This window comes from Schistocerca nitens, chromosome 10 (assembly GCF_023898315.1).
Source record: "Schistocerca nitens isolate TAMUIC-IGC-003100 chromosome 10, iqSchNite1.1, whole genome shotgun sequence".
NCBI lineage: Eukaryota > Metazoa > Arthropoda > Insecta > Orthoptera > Acrididae > Schistocerca > Schistocerca nitens.
The window spans coordinates 125,630,152-125,647,796 of record NC_064623.1 but is presented as its reverse complement, the minus strand read 5'-3'; the positions used below and the strand labels follow the sequence as shown (position 1 = coordinate 125,647,796).

Genomic DNA, 17,645 nt, shown 5'->3' with positions numbered 1-17,645 from the left:
TCAAATACACGACTTACACGATACGCATCCAGCTCCTGGATCCTCTGTCACATTGCTCAAACTGTTTAATACTTAACAGTACTCAAAAATCTTCAAAGTGTGATTTTTCAAATATTTTTGAGAAATGCATTCCACAGCCTTGGGAAACTAATGTCTGCTTGTGAGATGTCTGCTTGTGTCTGTATATGTGTGGATGGATATGTGTGTGTGTGCGCGAGTGTATACCCGTCCTTTTTTCCCCCTAAGGTAAGTCTTTCCGCTCCCGGGATTGGAATGACTCCTTACCCTCTCCCCTAAAACCCTATCCTTTCGTCTTTCCCTCTCCTTCCCTCTTTCCTGATGAGGCAACAGTTTGTTGCGAAAGCTTGAATTTTGTGTGTGTGTTTGTGTTTGTTTGTGTGTCTATCGACCTGCCAGCGCTTTCGTTCGGTAAGTCACATCATCTTTGTTTTTAGATATATTTTTCCCATGTGGAATGTTTCCCTCTATATATATATATATATATATATATATATATATATATATATATATATATATATATATATATATATATATAGGGAGAGGATGACTCTTTATTCTAACACTACTGGTTGCAAAGGTAAGCTACAAAATAATAACTGCAATGCATTTTCGGAAGTTTCATCATAGTAATAAAAAGGTCATTAAAAATTAGAATGTCACAGTCACACAGTTAAAGTTTAGGAAATGAACACAATGTCAGTTAGCATAAGACTTTCTCTGTCTACAGAAAAGTTGTTGTCATACTACAATTACACCAATTGATGTAGCAACTGAATGGGTGAAAGATCGACTGTATCCATAATGTAAAATTTTTTGCAGAAAAAAAAAAAAACAGGAAAAATACAAAGAGTCTCGTCTCCTTCTGCAACAACTAAAGGGCACACACTCACATTAAGTCCATGGAATCAATCAGTTCGTCTACAACATTTAGTTGCTCAGGTGTCAGTGCATTTATCTCTCGATCCAACGGTTCAAGAATCAAGTCGTCACGAACGTCCTCTGCAAATGGTAGCTCTGTGTATACGAGATACTGTTAAAATTAAGAAGAAAAAAAAATGTTAACAGAAGAAAACAGAAATCTCATGTATCATACAAAATGTCGACATGGCAATTACACCACCACAAATTCATAAACAATATATACTTATGATCTGTATGAAAAGGAAAATTCACCAGAGAAAACTATAAAATTATGGGACAGGTTTTCTGGTAGGTAGCTATAAAATTATGTGACAGAATTGCTGCCCTTTTTTTAACCTGTCCCAAAATCCCCCCCCCCCCCCCCCCTCCCCGCCCCTGAAGAGAAAACCAATAGTTCTGGAGGCTTGGGTAGCTTCTTTCATCTTAATGTACGTCTAGGGGCAGTACGAACTCACTTAAGGTGAACACTTAGTTAACACGAACAAGATTTCACTCCCGGCACTGATGTATCTTATCTTATAGGAAGTTTTATTGATTAACACGAATTCTGACCATCACAAATTGAGCAATATTTTTGCAAAAAATAACATTTTATAGAAGACACATTTATTTAATTAACAAGCAAGTTTAGAGGGAAGGAAATTTTACAACTAACAAAATTTGTACAGTTCTGGAAAAGTTAATGATAGTGTTTGCATATACATAAAATTTTTCACAGTTTATCAACTCCTGGAAGAAGAAAAACAGTTTTCTTTTTCAAAACTTGCTTTACACTCAAACTAGATCAGTGACACCTGAATATTAAAAGCCTGTTTTTTTACATTTAAGTTTTAAAATAATATTTCTTTTTTCTCTTCTACATATTTTCAGGGGACTTCACCCTCATAAATTCTCTGTGAGCTGTCATGGTCTTCATATTTCTCAGCACCTGCAGAGAGTGTGTCATTGTAAAAAGTCACTGCATCCTTAGTATTGGAAACACATTAGTTTCATTGCACCCTTCTTTTCTGCACTCATATTGTTTATCTTGGGTATAACTGCTGCATGTTTCATGCTTTGAATGAATGAATGTCCTTCTAAACATAACATACTTGTGATCTACAGAAATAAGTCGTTTTAGCACCACACACTATCTCATCACTGGTTTGTCTGTAAGTTATTGCTCATGTATCCATCAATTAGAAAGGCAAGGTAGATTCCAATATTTCATTAGAAATCCATCTGAATCTGTAGGAAAACCAGTCTCCTCCCCACACCAGTACTTTTCCAAACTTCGTCAGAATATTCCTGGATTCACGAGGTGATATGATCTCTTCTTTATTCTGATATTCCTTCTCAACTCTATCTAATACATGATCCAGTGGTATGAAACTGTGCCCACAAATAAGAAAACAGTGGGTAAGTTCAGAGAACACTCTTATGCATTTCATAAAATGTGGCAGGACATAGAGCATTATAGAATTCTTGTTCTGGCTGTTGCTCGTTGAGCCTGAAAAAAAGCTCAAGTTTCAGTCCTCTTGTTTTGATTCATGTATCACCACAGTCAGATTACTGAAGCATATCTGTTGTGTGTAAAAATACTTCTCCAGTAGAGAGGTTTGTCAGAGGTTCACTTCGTTGCATTTCATTGCATGTTGAAGACAATTTTTATGGTGTCTTCAGAGTATTTGTTAATTTTACGCATTTCCTGGCACTCTTCATTTTTTGCTATCTCTATTTTTTCTGTTGGAGCTCCTTCCTCGTTGAACAGGTGTCATTGTGAGGGTAGCCAAAGCCAAGATTAAAATTCTTATAAAACACTGTCTTAAATTATGACACACAACAACTTTTATTACCCAGTTGTCTTTGTCTTTGCAAAAATTTTCCCACATTATATTCACATTTAACGTTTGGGCAAATATGACCTACTTATTTTCCCTCAGCTGTAATGAGATGCTCTACAATTACACTTCAAAATGTGCTGTTTCACTTCTTTGATCATAACTACGTCGGCTTAAGTTGCTCTTGAGTCACATCTTTGTTCATGTCGTGCAGCGCTGAGCAATTTGGCCTATGCGATCCCACTATATAAGTGTTATTTTTTGAAATGTAGCAGCACAAATTGGTATTTGGGAGCCATCTCTAAGTTTTATCTTATACCTGACAGACAGCCTGAGTGGAATCTACAACACATCTAGCTGGTGCTCAGATTTCCATGTATGACAGAAGCAATGCATCTTGCTTGCTGTATCTCCTGAAGAATATAGTGTTTTTGAAGGACTATAATACACTATGGGCTATAAGTTGCATCTTAATTTTTAACCAATTTTTTTTAAATAATATTTTTATTATTAGAATGCAAAGCCAGACTAAAAAAAATTCTTAGTTAATAAAACTGAACTGACCTTTAAAATCCATGAAAACTACCATCTGAACTTTCTGCTTCTTCTTCTTCTTCTTCCTCTTCATCGTTGTCCTCTTCATATATAAGACGGTCTTCACTGCCATATTGAGTGTTATTTGTCCACGCTTCTTGAAAGATTTAACAAAGTTGTCCTTTCTCACCCTAGACCACATCTGTTTTATCCACTGACACACTTGTTTGTGGGTTGTTTTAAAGCTCCTTTTGGCATTAATTCATTCATCATTCATTTGTTCCATTCCTCTCTCACATACACTTTAACGGTTTATTTATTGTGACATCAAATGGCTGCAATTGTGAAGTATGATAAGTCCTCCCGGAAATACAGAAAGCTCTACATATCCCTGTCTCAATTTCTCTTTTGCAGAATTTTTTAAATGACTATTAAACTGACCTAGCACAAGAAGAGAACACTTATTCAATAAAGCACCTTTCCTTCTCTACCATACACTACTAACCCACAAATTCATATCACCCTTGTTCATCCAACCCTCGTCATGTATGTGAACAACAACACCCGGCGGTATTACAGAAAGTTTTGGCATTCTTTCTGCCTGAAAGTGATCACTGAATTAAGTTTAGTACCATCAGCGCAACTTGAAAGGACAATAGTGTAGTTATTTTTTTATGTCCACTTGTTCTCACAGTTACAGTTTTAGCACCTTTCATGGCACAGATCTGTTACTCGGTACATCAAATATCAGAGGAGTTTCGTCCATATTTGCTACTTGGCTTAGTTGCATACTGGTTTTCTTTCAATACTGAATAATAAAGCAATCAAAAGATAATATTTTCTCTTCATATTCTTGTGGCATTTTCTGAGATACTTTGGTTTTGGCTCACATGCTTCATAAACCTGTAGCACCTACCAACTCCATCCTATAAGACTGTTAAGTCCCACCGTAGCACTAACATGTATTTGAGTCATTCTTGTATTAATTCTTTGGCAATGTCCATGAATCAATTTCAATACATCACCATCTTGTTTTGGCCATTTTACATTCAGTCCTCTATTTGCACATTTAGTCTTCCTCATTTTTTCAGTTCTTTACTAGCCCGCTAATCGTGAATGGTTTTTTTCTGTGAGTGGCTGGCTGAAATGCTGCCCAGCAGGTATGCTCCCATGTTGTTATGCATATGCTATTACTTTAAATTTATAGCACACACCACATGAATACCTTTTATTTTTTTCCATTATGAAACTAGCTACTAACAAAAATATTGTATTGTTACTGATAACACAAATCACTTTCAATTCAAGTTCACCGACACCGTAGACTGCAATGACGCATCATAGGCTAGACAGTGTTCTGGGTTTGTGATGATGAGGCGGGAGGGAGAAAGTGTTAGCAAGCTTGTGAATCGCTGCAACTCATGTTTGTCACATTAGTGCACTGCTGCTGCCAGTTGAATCCGTTGTTGCCAGACAAAGAAAGGTCTCCTGCAGCATCGAACGTATGGCCATTTTTAAGACTGGCGGAAATTTTAAATCAAACACTGCACATTTTTATATTAATTTCAAATATAAGATGCCCCTGAATTTTGGAGGCAATTTTTGAAGAGAAAAGTATAACTTACAATCTGTAAAATACGGTACCTCTAATGTCTTTGGCAAATCAAGTAGCATCAAGCAAGTTAGCATCAAGCAAGTTTTGAAAAAACTCCTACATACACTTGAGGTGAGATTTGCAGAAACAGACTGTATTCTATGTTCTATAAGTGCAGAATAAAGCCGGCTGCATCGGCTTGGAGAGGAAGATGAACAGTAGGTGTTAAAGAAAAAAAAGCTATTTTATTAAAAACAAAAGAGAATAAAGTGAATTTTGTGAAAACGCTTCTCAATTGTGAACTGTTTTTAGTTCATTACATCGTTAGATCTTTTTCATTTAACTCGAACTTTCAACTCCACCCCACGCTCACTGTTAAGAGCTGCATAAGTAACAATTGCAACTCCGACACCATGAATGAATAAGCTTTGATCTACAAATTCAATTCTATGTTGAAATTGGCTTTTCTTTTTCTTGAGGAGTGAGCAAGTGTGAGTAACGTTAAGTTGCCAGCAGTAAAAGAGGGGTCATGACTGATAGGAAGCAAGCATAGATCTGCAAATAAAACTAAAAATCCTGAAGGTAGCAAACTGATGTGTACCGAAGAAAAGGACAACTGCCAGAAAGTATGAACTTGCCAAATCTGCATTATCCACGATACTTATGGATCGTAAAAAAATTCTTAATTCTGCTGTGTCGGTTTCCAAGTAACAGAGGACTTCACAGTGGTAAGTAGAAGATGTTGAAACTTTACATCTAGCACGGTTCAACCTTATGTGCACTACCAATGTACCTTTAAGTGGACATGTAACTCAGTCAAAGGGAAACAAGATTGCACAAAATTTACACATGGAAGATTTCAGTTTTCAGCTGCTTGGCCACTTCAAAAGAGGGACACCAGAAGAGAGAGTACTGAGCCATACACTGAAAGGGCACCATATGCTGAGGCCTGCCTCCAGTGTGGCACAACATAGGCATACGTAAAATGGACTATGTTACACTTACACCACACGTCACTCAACTAGTCCTATCCATCTTCCATAGTAATGATTACGATGTCACAGGGGGCTTCTGCCTGATGATACAAAAATAGTTCTCAAGTGAACATTCATCTGTCAACAGTGGTTATAAATTGACTAGAGACCAACTCAGGGATTGATACAGCATCTGATCAATACCTGCTGCAGGTCACATTAGGTTTATGAACAGTGTCCCGAAACAACATCAGGACTTACTTACTGCCGTAACCAGCACAGCCCAACTGAACCACCACTACTTAAGTTAGCCATTGTTCACTGAATTCAGAAACAGATCAGTGGTCATGCTTAGAAGTGCGAATGAACTTTTAACAACACTGCCATGCCTCACCTTCATGCTGAAGTTCAACAGTGCAATGTATCATTTAATAAATTATTGTTGAGTGTTATTAATGTGTATCAAAAATTTCTGTCCAAACATAGTTCACCCTGTGATGACTGTTTAGCTGCTGTGCACTAGCAAGTACTTTTGGTGGTGCGAGGTTCTCTTCCTGCCACAATTATGTTGGACGCCAAATGTATTTGCTGTAAAAAAAAGTTTGTTTCCCAAAGACAATGTAGTTGACATTGACTGTAGAAATCATTTACAGGTATTTTCATTATTCCAATTTAGGCACTTCAGCCATTATCAAGTGGTACACTGCAAAGGACTGTGCTTTAGCACATGTCAGACTTCAAAAATGCCGTCATCGTGTCTGAGCCCATTAACAATGTCACCATTTTTAACATAAATCCCAACAAACTATTGTTCTTGTACACTGTTTACATGAGAACAGTAATTTTTTGGGATTTATGTTAGAGACTATAACATTGTTAACAGGAACCGACATGATGATGACGTGTACATGTTAGATGATTTTTAAAATCTGACACTTGCTAAAGCAGTTTTTTGTACTATACCCATTGATAATTACATTAAGGTCTAAATTGCAATAGTAAAAATGTATAATTTCTATAATCAATGGCAACTATGATGTCTTTTAAAGAAGTTTTACGTGACTCCGTGTGTGCGTGTGTGTGTGTGTGTGTGTGTGTGTGTGTGTGTGTGTCTGACTAACAAATCATAAAATTAGTTGTGAAATATATATATAGATAAAATATCAAGAAATGTTAACCAGTACACATGAAAATTATGCAAAGAAGAAAAACAACACTACAAGCCAATGTGGAAAAAATTTAAAAATTAATTTTACAAAATATTTTACCTTTCTGCTTACCTCGAATCCGTCTTCAATCTTTGGGAAGAGTACACCCACATAGGGTTCAGAGTTACTCTGACACACTCTTCGAACAACAGCTACCATATCTAAATTCTGCATGGCTTGGATAACAGCAGAGAATGCAGAGCCAGCCTCCTATGGGGGATACAAAATTGAAAACAAGTTGGAAAAAGATGCTCATATGTGAGGATCTAGTGATAGAGAAGCATTGGACTTACTGTTCTGCCATTTTGGAGAGTGAAGTACAGGACACCATTGCCCATGAACAGGTACTGAGGCACGTTTTTTGCCGCTGTGAAACACAACACAGTCAGTGACTTTGCTGGAGAACTGTATGACATTGCCTGTTCGTCCACCTCTGCAATAAAATGAGTAATGTAACCAAGTGGCAAATACGAGGAGTACAAATAAGTGCCAAGATATGGACACTCAAGAAGTATTGTGTGTAAAAAATTTGCAATAAAATGGTGTGCTATAAGTTGTATATTCTGTTAACTTCGGCAGCAAATATATTTTAAGAAAATCGTTTCCCCCTTATTAGTGTAGGTACTTATACGGTTAGTGCAATAACTCCATTTTTTCCCCACTCAATGGTCTGTTTCTTTGAAGTCAGCGTTTGAAATTTTACTGTAAGATGTAGTCTTATTTCTTGTGGATTCAGTTGCTGTGTTTTAATACTATGTTTTACACATATTGTAACTGTGATATTAAGTTCTCTTTAGTTTCCTGCTTCAACAATAGTAGTATATTCTGTCAACAGTTTTCAACTCTGTTACACTCGCCTGTTAGTGAGCACAACCTTGACAACAGTTTGAAACGAAAAGTTATCATCAAGGAATCTAAATTTTCTATCAAGTTTTTCTTTCACTATCAAATGAAACTAAATTGTTTCACAGATCTTTTCAAGTCCAAGATGCACATATGCAGACTGAAGTGATGAATGAAAATTTGTACTTATCCTGGGATTCAAACCAGGGTCTCAGACTCACTAGCCACATGTGCTAACCACTACAGTGGCTTTGCAGAACTGCACAGACTACCCTAATATTAAACTTTCTGGCAGATTAAAACTGTATGCCCGACCGAGACTCGAACTCGGGACCTTTGCCTTTCGCGGGAAAGTGCTCTACCAACTGAGCTACCAAAGCACGACTCATGCCCGGTCCTCACAGTCTTACTTCTGCCAGTATCTCGTCTCCTACCTTCCAAACTTTACAGAAGCTCTCCTGCAAACCTTGCAGAACTAGCACTCCTGAAAGAAAGGATATTGCGGAGACATGGCTTAGCCACAGCCTGGGGGATATTTCCAGAATGAGATTTTCACTCTGCAGCGGAGTGTGCGCTGATATGAAACTTCCTGGCAAATTAAAACTGTGTGCCTGACCGAGACTCGAACTCGGGACCTTTGCCTTTTGCGGGCAGGTGCTCTACCAATGAGCTACCAAAGCACGACTCACGCCCGGTCCTCACAGCCTTACTTCTGCCAGTATCTCGTCTCCTACCTTCCAAACTTTACAGAAGCTCTCTTGCGAACCTTGCAGAACTAGCACTCCTGAAAGAAAGGATACTGCGGAGACATGGCTTAGCCACAGCCTGGGGGATGTTTCCAGAATGAGATCTCATTCTACCCTAATATTCCTCCCTCATCAATCCCAGTTCCCATTCACGTCTCAGCCTACTTGGTATTCTCCCTAAACTCGAACGGAACTGCAGAGTCTCTCCAACTCTACTGAAATACCACCTCAGTATCGAACGAAATGGGAGGTTCTCTGGAACCATAGTGTGTCATTTGATTAATATACCTATGCTTCGGTTTCATGCAAGGTTACCTGTTTTTTTCAACGCTGCGTTGGAGAGCCTCTGCAATGCTGTTTGAGTTTAGGGTGCTTACCAAGCGGGCTGATGTGCGAATGGGAATATGGATTGAGGAGAGAGGCGTACTAGGATAGTCTGTACAGTTGTGCAAACTCACTGTGTCAGGGTGGCATAGTGGTTAGCGCATCTACTTAGTTATCAGGAGACCGGATCTGAATCCCAGCCACAGTACAAATGTTTTCATCGCTTCAATCTGCATGTACACATCATTTCTCTCATTATTTACACAAATCTATTCTTTATTGGTTGTAGTTTCAGATCTTAAAGGAAACTTGCTGAATTGAAGCATAAAAGGTTAAAACAAACTTCATGAGGCTAATTTAAAGTTTAATGTATAGATGAACGTGGCATCACGAATTATTGATCAACCGCCAGCCCGCAATCAATGCTGTTCTTGCACAGGTGTCGTTTATTTGCTGTTTGTGTCTTGAAATTGCTCTGACTGTAATCAAGTGAGATTGGAAGCTGCTTTCAATTGGTGTACAGGTACTGCTGGAAGAAACTTCAACTGTTGTGTGCCACAGCTACGAAAGGTAGCTCAACTACTATCCTCTCCAATGGATACTGTCTGCTCTGCAGAAAGTGCTGAGTATTCCACCGCTCATTCACTCAACTGTGTGTGGTGTGTTGGTGGCAGGTCTAAGGGCCCTTTACAAGGAAGTAAGGGACCAGAGACAACTCAATGCTGTGTGAAAAAACCTGCATAAATGTCCAGTCAGATCTTGATCAGATTTGTAGCTAGCTAGCCATTTCTTCAAATTGGGGAACAAATAGTAGTCCGAGGGAGCCAAGTCTGGAGAAAAGGGGGGGGGGGGGGGGAATGAGTTGGAATCCTAATTTCCATTAATTTTGCGACCACAACTGCTGAGGTGTTAGCTGGTGCATTGTCATAATGGAAAAGGACTTTTTTCTTGCAGCTCGGTTTTCAAACGTCCAATAACGATGTATAATACACACCTGTAATAGTTTTACCCTTTTCCAGATATTTGATGAGGATTATCCCTTGTGAATCCCAAAAGACAGTCGCCATAACCTTTCCGGCCGAAGGAATGATCTTCACCTTTTTTGGTGCAGATTCTCCCTTGGTAACCCATTGTTTAGATTGTTGTTTGGTCTCAGGAGTATAGTAATGTATCCATGTTTCATCCACAGTGATGAAACAATGCTTAAAGTCCTGCAGATTCTTCCTGAACAGCTGCAAACCATCTTTGCAACACTTCACATGACTGTTTTTGGTCAAGTGTGAGCAATCGCGGAGCGCATCTTGTGGATAGCTTTCTCATGTCCAAATGTTTATGCAAAATATTATGTACCCATTCATTCGAGATGCCCACAGTACTAGCAATCTCATGTACCTTAACTCTTCTGTCATCCATCACCATATCGTGGATTTTATCAATGATTTCTGGAGCCATAACTTCCACAGGGCGTCCAGAATGTTCGACATCACTTGTGCCCATATGGCCACTCGGAAAATTTTGAAACCACTTATAAACTGTTCTAATCGAAGGTGCAGAGTCACCATAATGTTTATCAAGCTTCTCTTTAGTCTCCTGAGGCGTTTTGCGTTTCATAAAGTAATGTTTAATCACCACATGAAATTCTTTTTCATCCATTTTTTGACAATCACTCAACTTCCTTGATTCACATGAATGCCATACACAAAGAAATAGACCAATATGTCTAAAACGTGGTGTGTGTTCTTTCCAAAGATGCTTCTAACTAAACATGACCTCAATACGTGCCAACTCTCGGATTTTGCATGGACTTTTCAAATGCCCCTCGTATCTGTGTTTGTGTTCATTTTGATTTTGACAATTTGGTAGTGATTTTAATTTTTGTATGTCTACTTTAATCATCCAACAATCAATTGTGAAAATTACAGTTCTGTTAGTGATGGGCATGATAAGACATATTGTGAAACATTACTAAATACCTTCTTTAAAAACTACCTAGTTTAGATAGTTCGGAACCCAACTCATGATGCAAATACATTGAATCTAATAGCAAGAAAAAGACCTAACCTCCTGGGGGACATCCACATCAAAACTGGTTATCAGTGTTCATGACATGGTTGTGGTTGGTTGGTTGGTTCGGGGAAGGAGACCAGACAGCGAGGTCATCGGTCTCATCGGATTAGGGAAGGATGGGGAAGGAAGTCGGCCGTGCCCTTTCAAAGGAACCATCCCGGCATTTGCCTGGAGCGATTTAGGGAAATCACGGAAAACCTAAATCAGGATGGCCGGACGCGGGATTGAACCGTCGTCCTCCCGAATGCGAGTCCAGTGTCTAACCGCTGCGCCACCTCGCTCGGTGACATGGTTGTGGTAACAATTATTACCGAAGTACAAAAGGCAACTAAAACAAGCAGGAAGACAGATATGTTCAGAAAACTACATTTAAAAATGCAGTAGTGTCATATCTCAATGAGGAACTTGAAACTTACAGCACAGGGCAGGAACAAGTGGAGGAACTATCACTCAAAATCGAAAGAATAATTGACCATGCGCTAGAAAGATATGTACCCAGTAAAACAGTTCATAATGGGAGGGACTCTCCATGGTAAACAGTCACTGTAAAGACACTTCTAAAGAAACAGAGATTACTGCACAACAGGTGTAAAACAAAGTGTAGGCTATAGATAAATAGACGCCGAATGAAACGTGTTTGGCTGTCAAGAGGGCAGTGCATTAATCCTTCAATGACTGGCATAACAGAGTACTGTCAAATGATCTTTCACAAAACCCAAAAACATTCTGGTTCTATGTAAAGGCTGTTAGTAGCACCAAATTTAGTGTCCAGTCACTAGCGAATAGAACAGCAACTGAAACTGAGGAAACCAAAATAAAAGCTGAAATGATTAACTCTCTTTTCAAATGTTCCTTTACAAAGGAAAACCCAGAACTGCCCCAATTTAATACTCATACTACTGAAAATATGAGTGAAATCATTAGTATTGGCATCAGTGGTGTTGAGAAACAGTTGAAATCGTTAAAATTGAACAATGCTTCTGGACCCAATGGAATCTATATCAGATTCTACATTGAATTTGCAGCTGAGTTAACACCTCTTATAATTGCAATCTATTGTATATACCTCAAACAAAAAACTGTGCACAGTAGTTTAAAGTAAATACAGGAAACACATGTGTGCAGGAAGAGTAGTAAAAGTGATCACAAAACTATCGTCCAATAACTTTGACACTAATTTGTCGCAGAATCTTAGAGCACATTCTGAGGTATCTTGAACAGAATGACCTTCTTCATGTCCACCAGCATGCATTCCTCGACAAAGGTGAAACCCAACACATACTTTTCTCACAGGGCATACTAAAACTTCAGACCAACATTTCCAGGTAGATGCAGTGTTTCTTGATTTCTGAAAAGTATTTGACACAGTACCACACCAACGCTTATTGTCAACAGACTGATCATATGGTGTATCAAGTGACTGGATTGAGGACTTCTTGCAGGGAGGACACAGCATGTTATCTTGGATGGAGAGTCATTGTCAGATGTAGGAGTAACTTCAGGGTGTCCCAGGGAAGTGTGATGGGAGTCTTGCTGTTCATGTTGTATATTAATAACCTTGCAGAAAATATTAACAGTAACCTCAGACTTTTTGCAGATGAGGCATTTATCTGTAGTGAAGTACTGTTTGAAAGAAGCTGCAATCAATATTCAGTCAGATACTGAAAATATTTCAAAGTGGTGCAAAGATTGGCAACTTGCTTTAAATGTTCAGAAATGTAAAATTATGCACTTCACAAAACAGAAAAACATAGTATTCTATGAATATAACATCATCAATGAGTCACAGCTGGAATTGACCAAGTCATACAAATACATTGGTGTAAAACTTTGTGAGGATACGAAATGGAATGATCATACAGGGTGTGGTAGATAAGTAATGAGACTGGCCGCCGCGCGACGCCCCAGTCGCTCGCAGGGCGGTCTCCACCTGTACGTCACGTGGTGGGGGATCTGAGCTAACAATAGAACCGGTTCGCAGTCGCGTCGGAGCTCTGGTGCAGTGAGGGTCGAGCTTCGCGTATTACGTTGTTTGTGTGCCCGTGACACTTGTGAAAACGCTGAAGATGGATCGCTCGATAGAACAGCGGTATGCAATCAAATTTTGCTTTCGCTTGGGCAAAACTGCTTCGGAAACTTTTGCTATGATTACGGAGGCCTACAAAGAGGACTCCCTATCAAGAGCTCAAGTGTTCCGGTGGTTTAATGAATTTAAAAACGGGAGGGAATCCGTTGAACACATGGAACGATCTGGACGCCCTTCAACGAGTCGTGTGGATGAAACGGTGGCCAAAGTGAAAAAACTCCTGGACTCCGACCGTCGTTTAAGTCTCAAAATGATCGCTGATGAGGTCTCCGTAAATAAATTTACGGTTCACCAAATTGTTACGCAAGATTTGATGATGAGGAAAGTTTGCGCAAAATTGGTTCCCCGAGTGCTCACCGCCGGCCGAAGTGGCCGTGCGGTTAAAGGCGCTGCAGTCTGGAACCGCAAGACCGCTACGGTCGCAGGTTTGAATCCTGCCTCGGGCATGGATGTTTGTGATGTCCTTAGGTTAGTTAGGTTTAACTAGTTCTAAGTTCTAGGGGACTAATGACCTCAGCAGTTGAGTCCCATAGTGCTCAGAGCCATTTGAACCATTTTGAGTGCTCACCGCCGAACAAAAGCAACAACGAGTGGACGTTTGCCGTGAGATGTTGAATGATTTGGAAAATAATCCACACTTTTTAGACAACGTAATAACAGGCGACGAATCGTGGACATTCAAGTACGACCCGGAGACGAAAGCCCAGAGCTCGGAGTGGCACACACCGGCATCCCCGCGGCCGAAGAAAGCAAGAATGTCAAAGTCCCGCATCAAGACAATGCTGATTGTGTTTTTCGACAAGCGGGGGTTAATTCACAAAGAGTTTGTCCCTCAGGGGAAGACTGTCAATGCCGAATTCTACAAAGAAGTCCTTCAGCGATTGCACAGAGCCGTCAAACGGAAGCGACAGGACCTTGCTCAACGCTGGCGTCTCCACCACGACAACGCTCCGGCGCACACAGCGCTCCTCGTGACCTCCTACTTGACCCGAATTGGAGTTGAAGTTTTGCCACAGCCACCATACAGCCCTGACTTGAGTCCTCCTGATTTCTTCCTATTTCCGAAGGTCAAAAGATGCCTGAAGGGTCATCGTTTCGACGATATTCCAAACATCCAACGTGCTGTCACGAAGGCACTAACTGGGATAACTCAAACGGACTACAGTGGGGCCTATGAAGCTTGGAAAACGCGCTGGCAACGTTGTGTCGACACCCAAGGCGAGTACTTTGAAGAATATTAACGTTTTGTACAAATTGGATCAATAAATTTGTTTTTCTAGACTGAGTCTCATTACTTATCTACCACACCCTGTATAGGCTCAGTTGCGGGGTAAAGCAGATGGTACTCTTCCGTTTATTAGTAGAATACTCCTCATCATCAGTTATCTGCTATATTAGCAGGTCCTTTGCCTCTCCATTTTCTGCGATCCATTGCTTCCTTCTTAAGGCTGCTGTATGTTGTACTGTCCATCATGTCATCCAGTATCTGGAATCTCTTCCTTCCTCGCTTCCTTCTCCCTTCTACATAACCTTCTAAAACTGTTTTTATGAGTCCGTCATTCTTTCTTAATATATGTCCAATCCAATTTCTTTTTCTTCTCTTTATTACATCTATTAACTGTCTTTTCTCTCCCACTCTTCCCAGTATTTCATTTTTTACTCTGTCCATCAAACTTATTCTTTCCATCCTCCGCCATGTCCAGATCTCAGATTTCTCTGTCTTTCTTCCTCATAGTCCATGTTTCAGTGCCATATAGAAGAACACTCCATACAAGACATTTTATGAGTAGAATACTGGAGAAGTGCAATTAGTCTACAAAAGAGACTGCTTACAGGTACGAATAACTCGCGCTACTCATTCTAGGATATTATTCAAGTAATAGGACAACCAGGGGATAATGAATGTATGCACAGAAGGGCAGCACAAATGATCACAGGTATGTTTGACCTGTGGCAGCGCATCATTGAAATGTTGAAATAACTGATCTGGCAGGCTCTTGAAGGTAGCCATGAAGTGTTCCCAAGAAAGTCTACAAACAAAGTTTCAAGAACAGAGTTTAAATGATGACTCTAGGAATACAACAACACCCTATGTATCACTCACATTGGGAAGATGAGGATAAAATTAGAATAATCATAGCACACACAGAGGCATTCAAACCATTCTTCCCCATGTTCCATACGTGAATGGAAAAGGAAGAAACCCTAATAATTGGTACAATGGGATGTAACCTCTGCCATGCATCTTGCAGTGGTATGCAAAGTATGGATATACGTGTACATTAATCACTTACAACTTGGTAAAACCATCATGATGAAGTACTACGTTGAACTTCTCGACAAACTGAAGCAACAACTGGCCTCCCAATTGTTGATGAAAGCTGATAAAAGGAATCTTGTTTCTGGACGACAATGATCCCCTTCACAGGGTGCCCATCATACAGCAAAAACTGGCAGTTCTGCACTCTGAAAACCACGAAGATCCACCCGATAAACCTGATATGGCCCCCTCAGACTACTGTTTCCACACCTCAAGAAACAGCTGATGGGAAGGTGAACACTGAGGAAGCCAGAAAGGCTGTGGATGTGAGGTTTGCAGCATAAGCAAAAAATTAATTAATTAATTTTAGATAGGCTAAGAAGTTGGGGCAAAGATACCATTAATGTCCAAGTTCAAGGGGGAATATGATTATTAATTATATTAATAAATTATTTCAAACCCATAACATCATTTTTTCTTTATAAAACTAAGGACTTTTCAGCATCCGCTCGTAGTGTGGTGGCTGTGTTCAAGTGGAACAACATGCTTTTGTTGTGCGCAGAATGGATAATACATGAACATTATTGTTTTTTCTTAAACCATGTTCAAATCAGCTCATACATATGAAGCTGTGGCCCCACAAAACTAGACAGAATAAATCAAGGCAAGTAGAAATATCTTGACAGGAGTTGCGGATTCGGAAATCTATTGATGGGGCTTATCTCTTTCATCAAACAAACGAAACATAGATAGATTGCACCACCTTTCTAGCATTATGGCATCTCAGTTTGCATATCACCAATAACACACAGTTTCCCCAATCGCAATGTTAGGGTCCCCCCCCCCCCTACTGTCCCATATTCTCTCCCCTTACAATCCTCTTTCCTCTTTCCTAGTCACTTATCTCCCCTCCCCTGGCCCCCCTCTCCCCACAAGAAGAAAGATCAACTACAATGACCACTCAGAAACAGTTAATGGGTTGCATGAATAAAATGGAGAATATACTTTGTACTAAAAATATCGGAGAGCATTCACAGGTTCGCATGAAACTATATAGTCTGTGCCCGCGAGCTCGGCTCCAGTTCACCACCGGCAATGGAGGGTGAAGCTTTGACAATGCCAGCCACTCGTGCTGGCGAAACGTCAGAAAAATCATTAGATGAACGTCGGCCGAAGAACCCGAGACAGAAGCCAATAGGCAGTTTGTCAACAAGTGGCCACGAAAGCCTTAACAATTTTCTAGTAATTGAAGTAACCACTTTCTCCAAACAAACCAGTTACAAACGACAGAGACAAATATAACGTCAATAATCACGTATTCATCAAAACTGATAAAAATGGCTGCAAAAATGAATGCTCAAAGTGTTTCAATATTCTGGTTACAACTTTAATCAAAAACAAAAATTGTGTGTTACCCTACCACTTGTGGGAACAATGGTTGCTCCAAGAAAGTAGGCAGAACACACATCTTTTTCATCGACTGCTTCTCCTGTAGCCATGTTGTCTTCATCATCGGCATCGGGATTCAAGAAGTAACTCGTTTCTCGCACAATCATCGCACTATTGCTGTCTCTGTCCCAAGTGGGAAACGTGTCCTCAGAAATCTAGTCAAGAGAAATAACAAATGCTAAAAGTAAATGATAACAACATTAATGACTTACGAGTAAGAAAAAATGAGCAAACTAAATGATAACAACATTAATGACTTACGAGTAAGAAAAAATGAGCAAACTCAACCCTGCAAGTTAATGTAGATTTTTAGGAACTCCCAGACCAAATAACTGACAAGTCACATTACAAAAACATTAGCAATCAACAGAGTCAATGTAAATACGAATTCAACAGAGGGCAGCAAAATTTGGTTTGTCATTTAACACTTGTTAAGGACAGAAGCACTTTTTGAGAACAAATACAGTTGGACATTTTCATACTAAATAATTTGTGGACAGTACAATTGAATGCATTGTTCTCTCTCAACGACTACAGAAAAATCACAGTCACTGATCACATATACCAGCACAGATGCAAATTTAACAGTATCCATAACAGCCTTACAACACGTCACATGAAAACTAAAGGGATGAAACTAGATCTGTTGCAAAAAAACTAGTTTTGGATAAAGTAAAATTTTATGTAAACACTAAGTGTTTATTAAATTAGAGAAATGATTTCTATATTAAAAAAAAATTGAACAAACCAAAAGTACGGGAGACCTGGCAGATGTTTTGTGTTAAAGCTACCTCTTAG

The 17,645-nt window shown here is 39.5% G+C and overlaps 1 protein-coding gene across 2 annotated transcripts in view; it reads right to left on the bottom strand.

The window, feature by feature from the left end:
* Positions 1-17,645, bottom strand: part of LOC126210353 (X-ray repair cross-complementing protein 5) — a 167,742-nt gene that overhangs the window by 62,117 nt on the left and 87,980 nt on the right. For both annotated transcript variants that reach the window (XM_049939567.1, XM_049939568.1), the window contains exons 7-10: positions 16,819-17,002; positions 7,366-7,505; positions 7,145-7,282; positions 912-1,051 (exon numbers count right to left, since the gene is read on the bottom strand). In XM_049939567.1, coding sequence (XP_049795524.1) covers positions 912-1,051; positions 7,145-7,282; positions 7,366-7,505; positions 16,819-17,002 — 602 coding nt within the window. The remainder of the gene's footprint in view (positions 1-911; positions 1,052-7,144; positions 7,283-7,365; positions 7,506-16,818; positions 17,003-17,645) is intronic.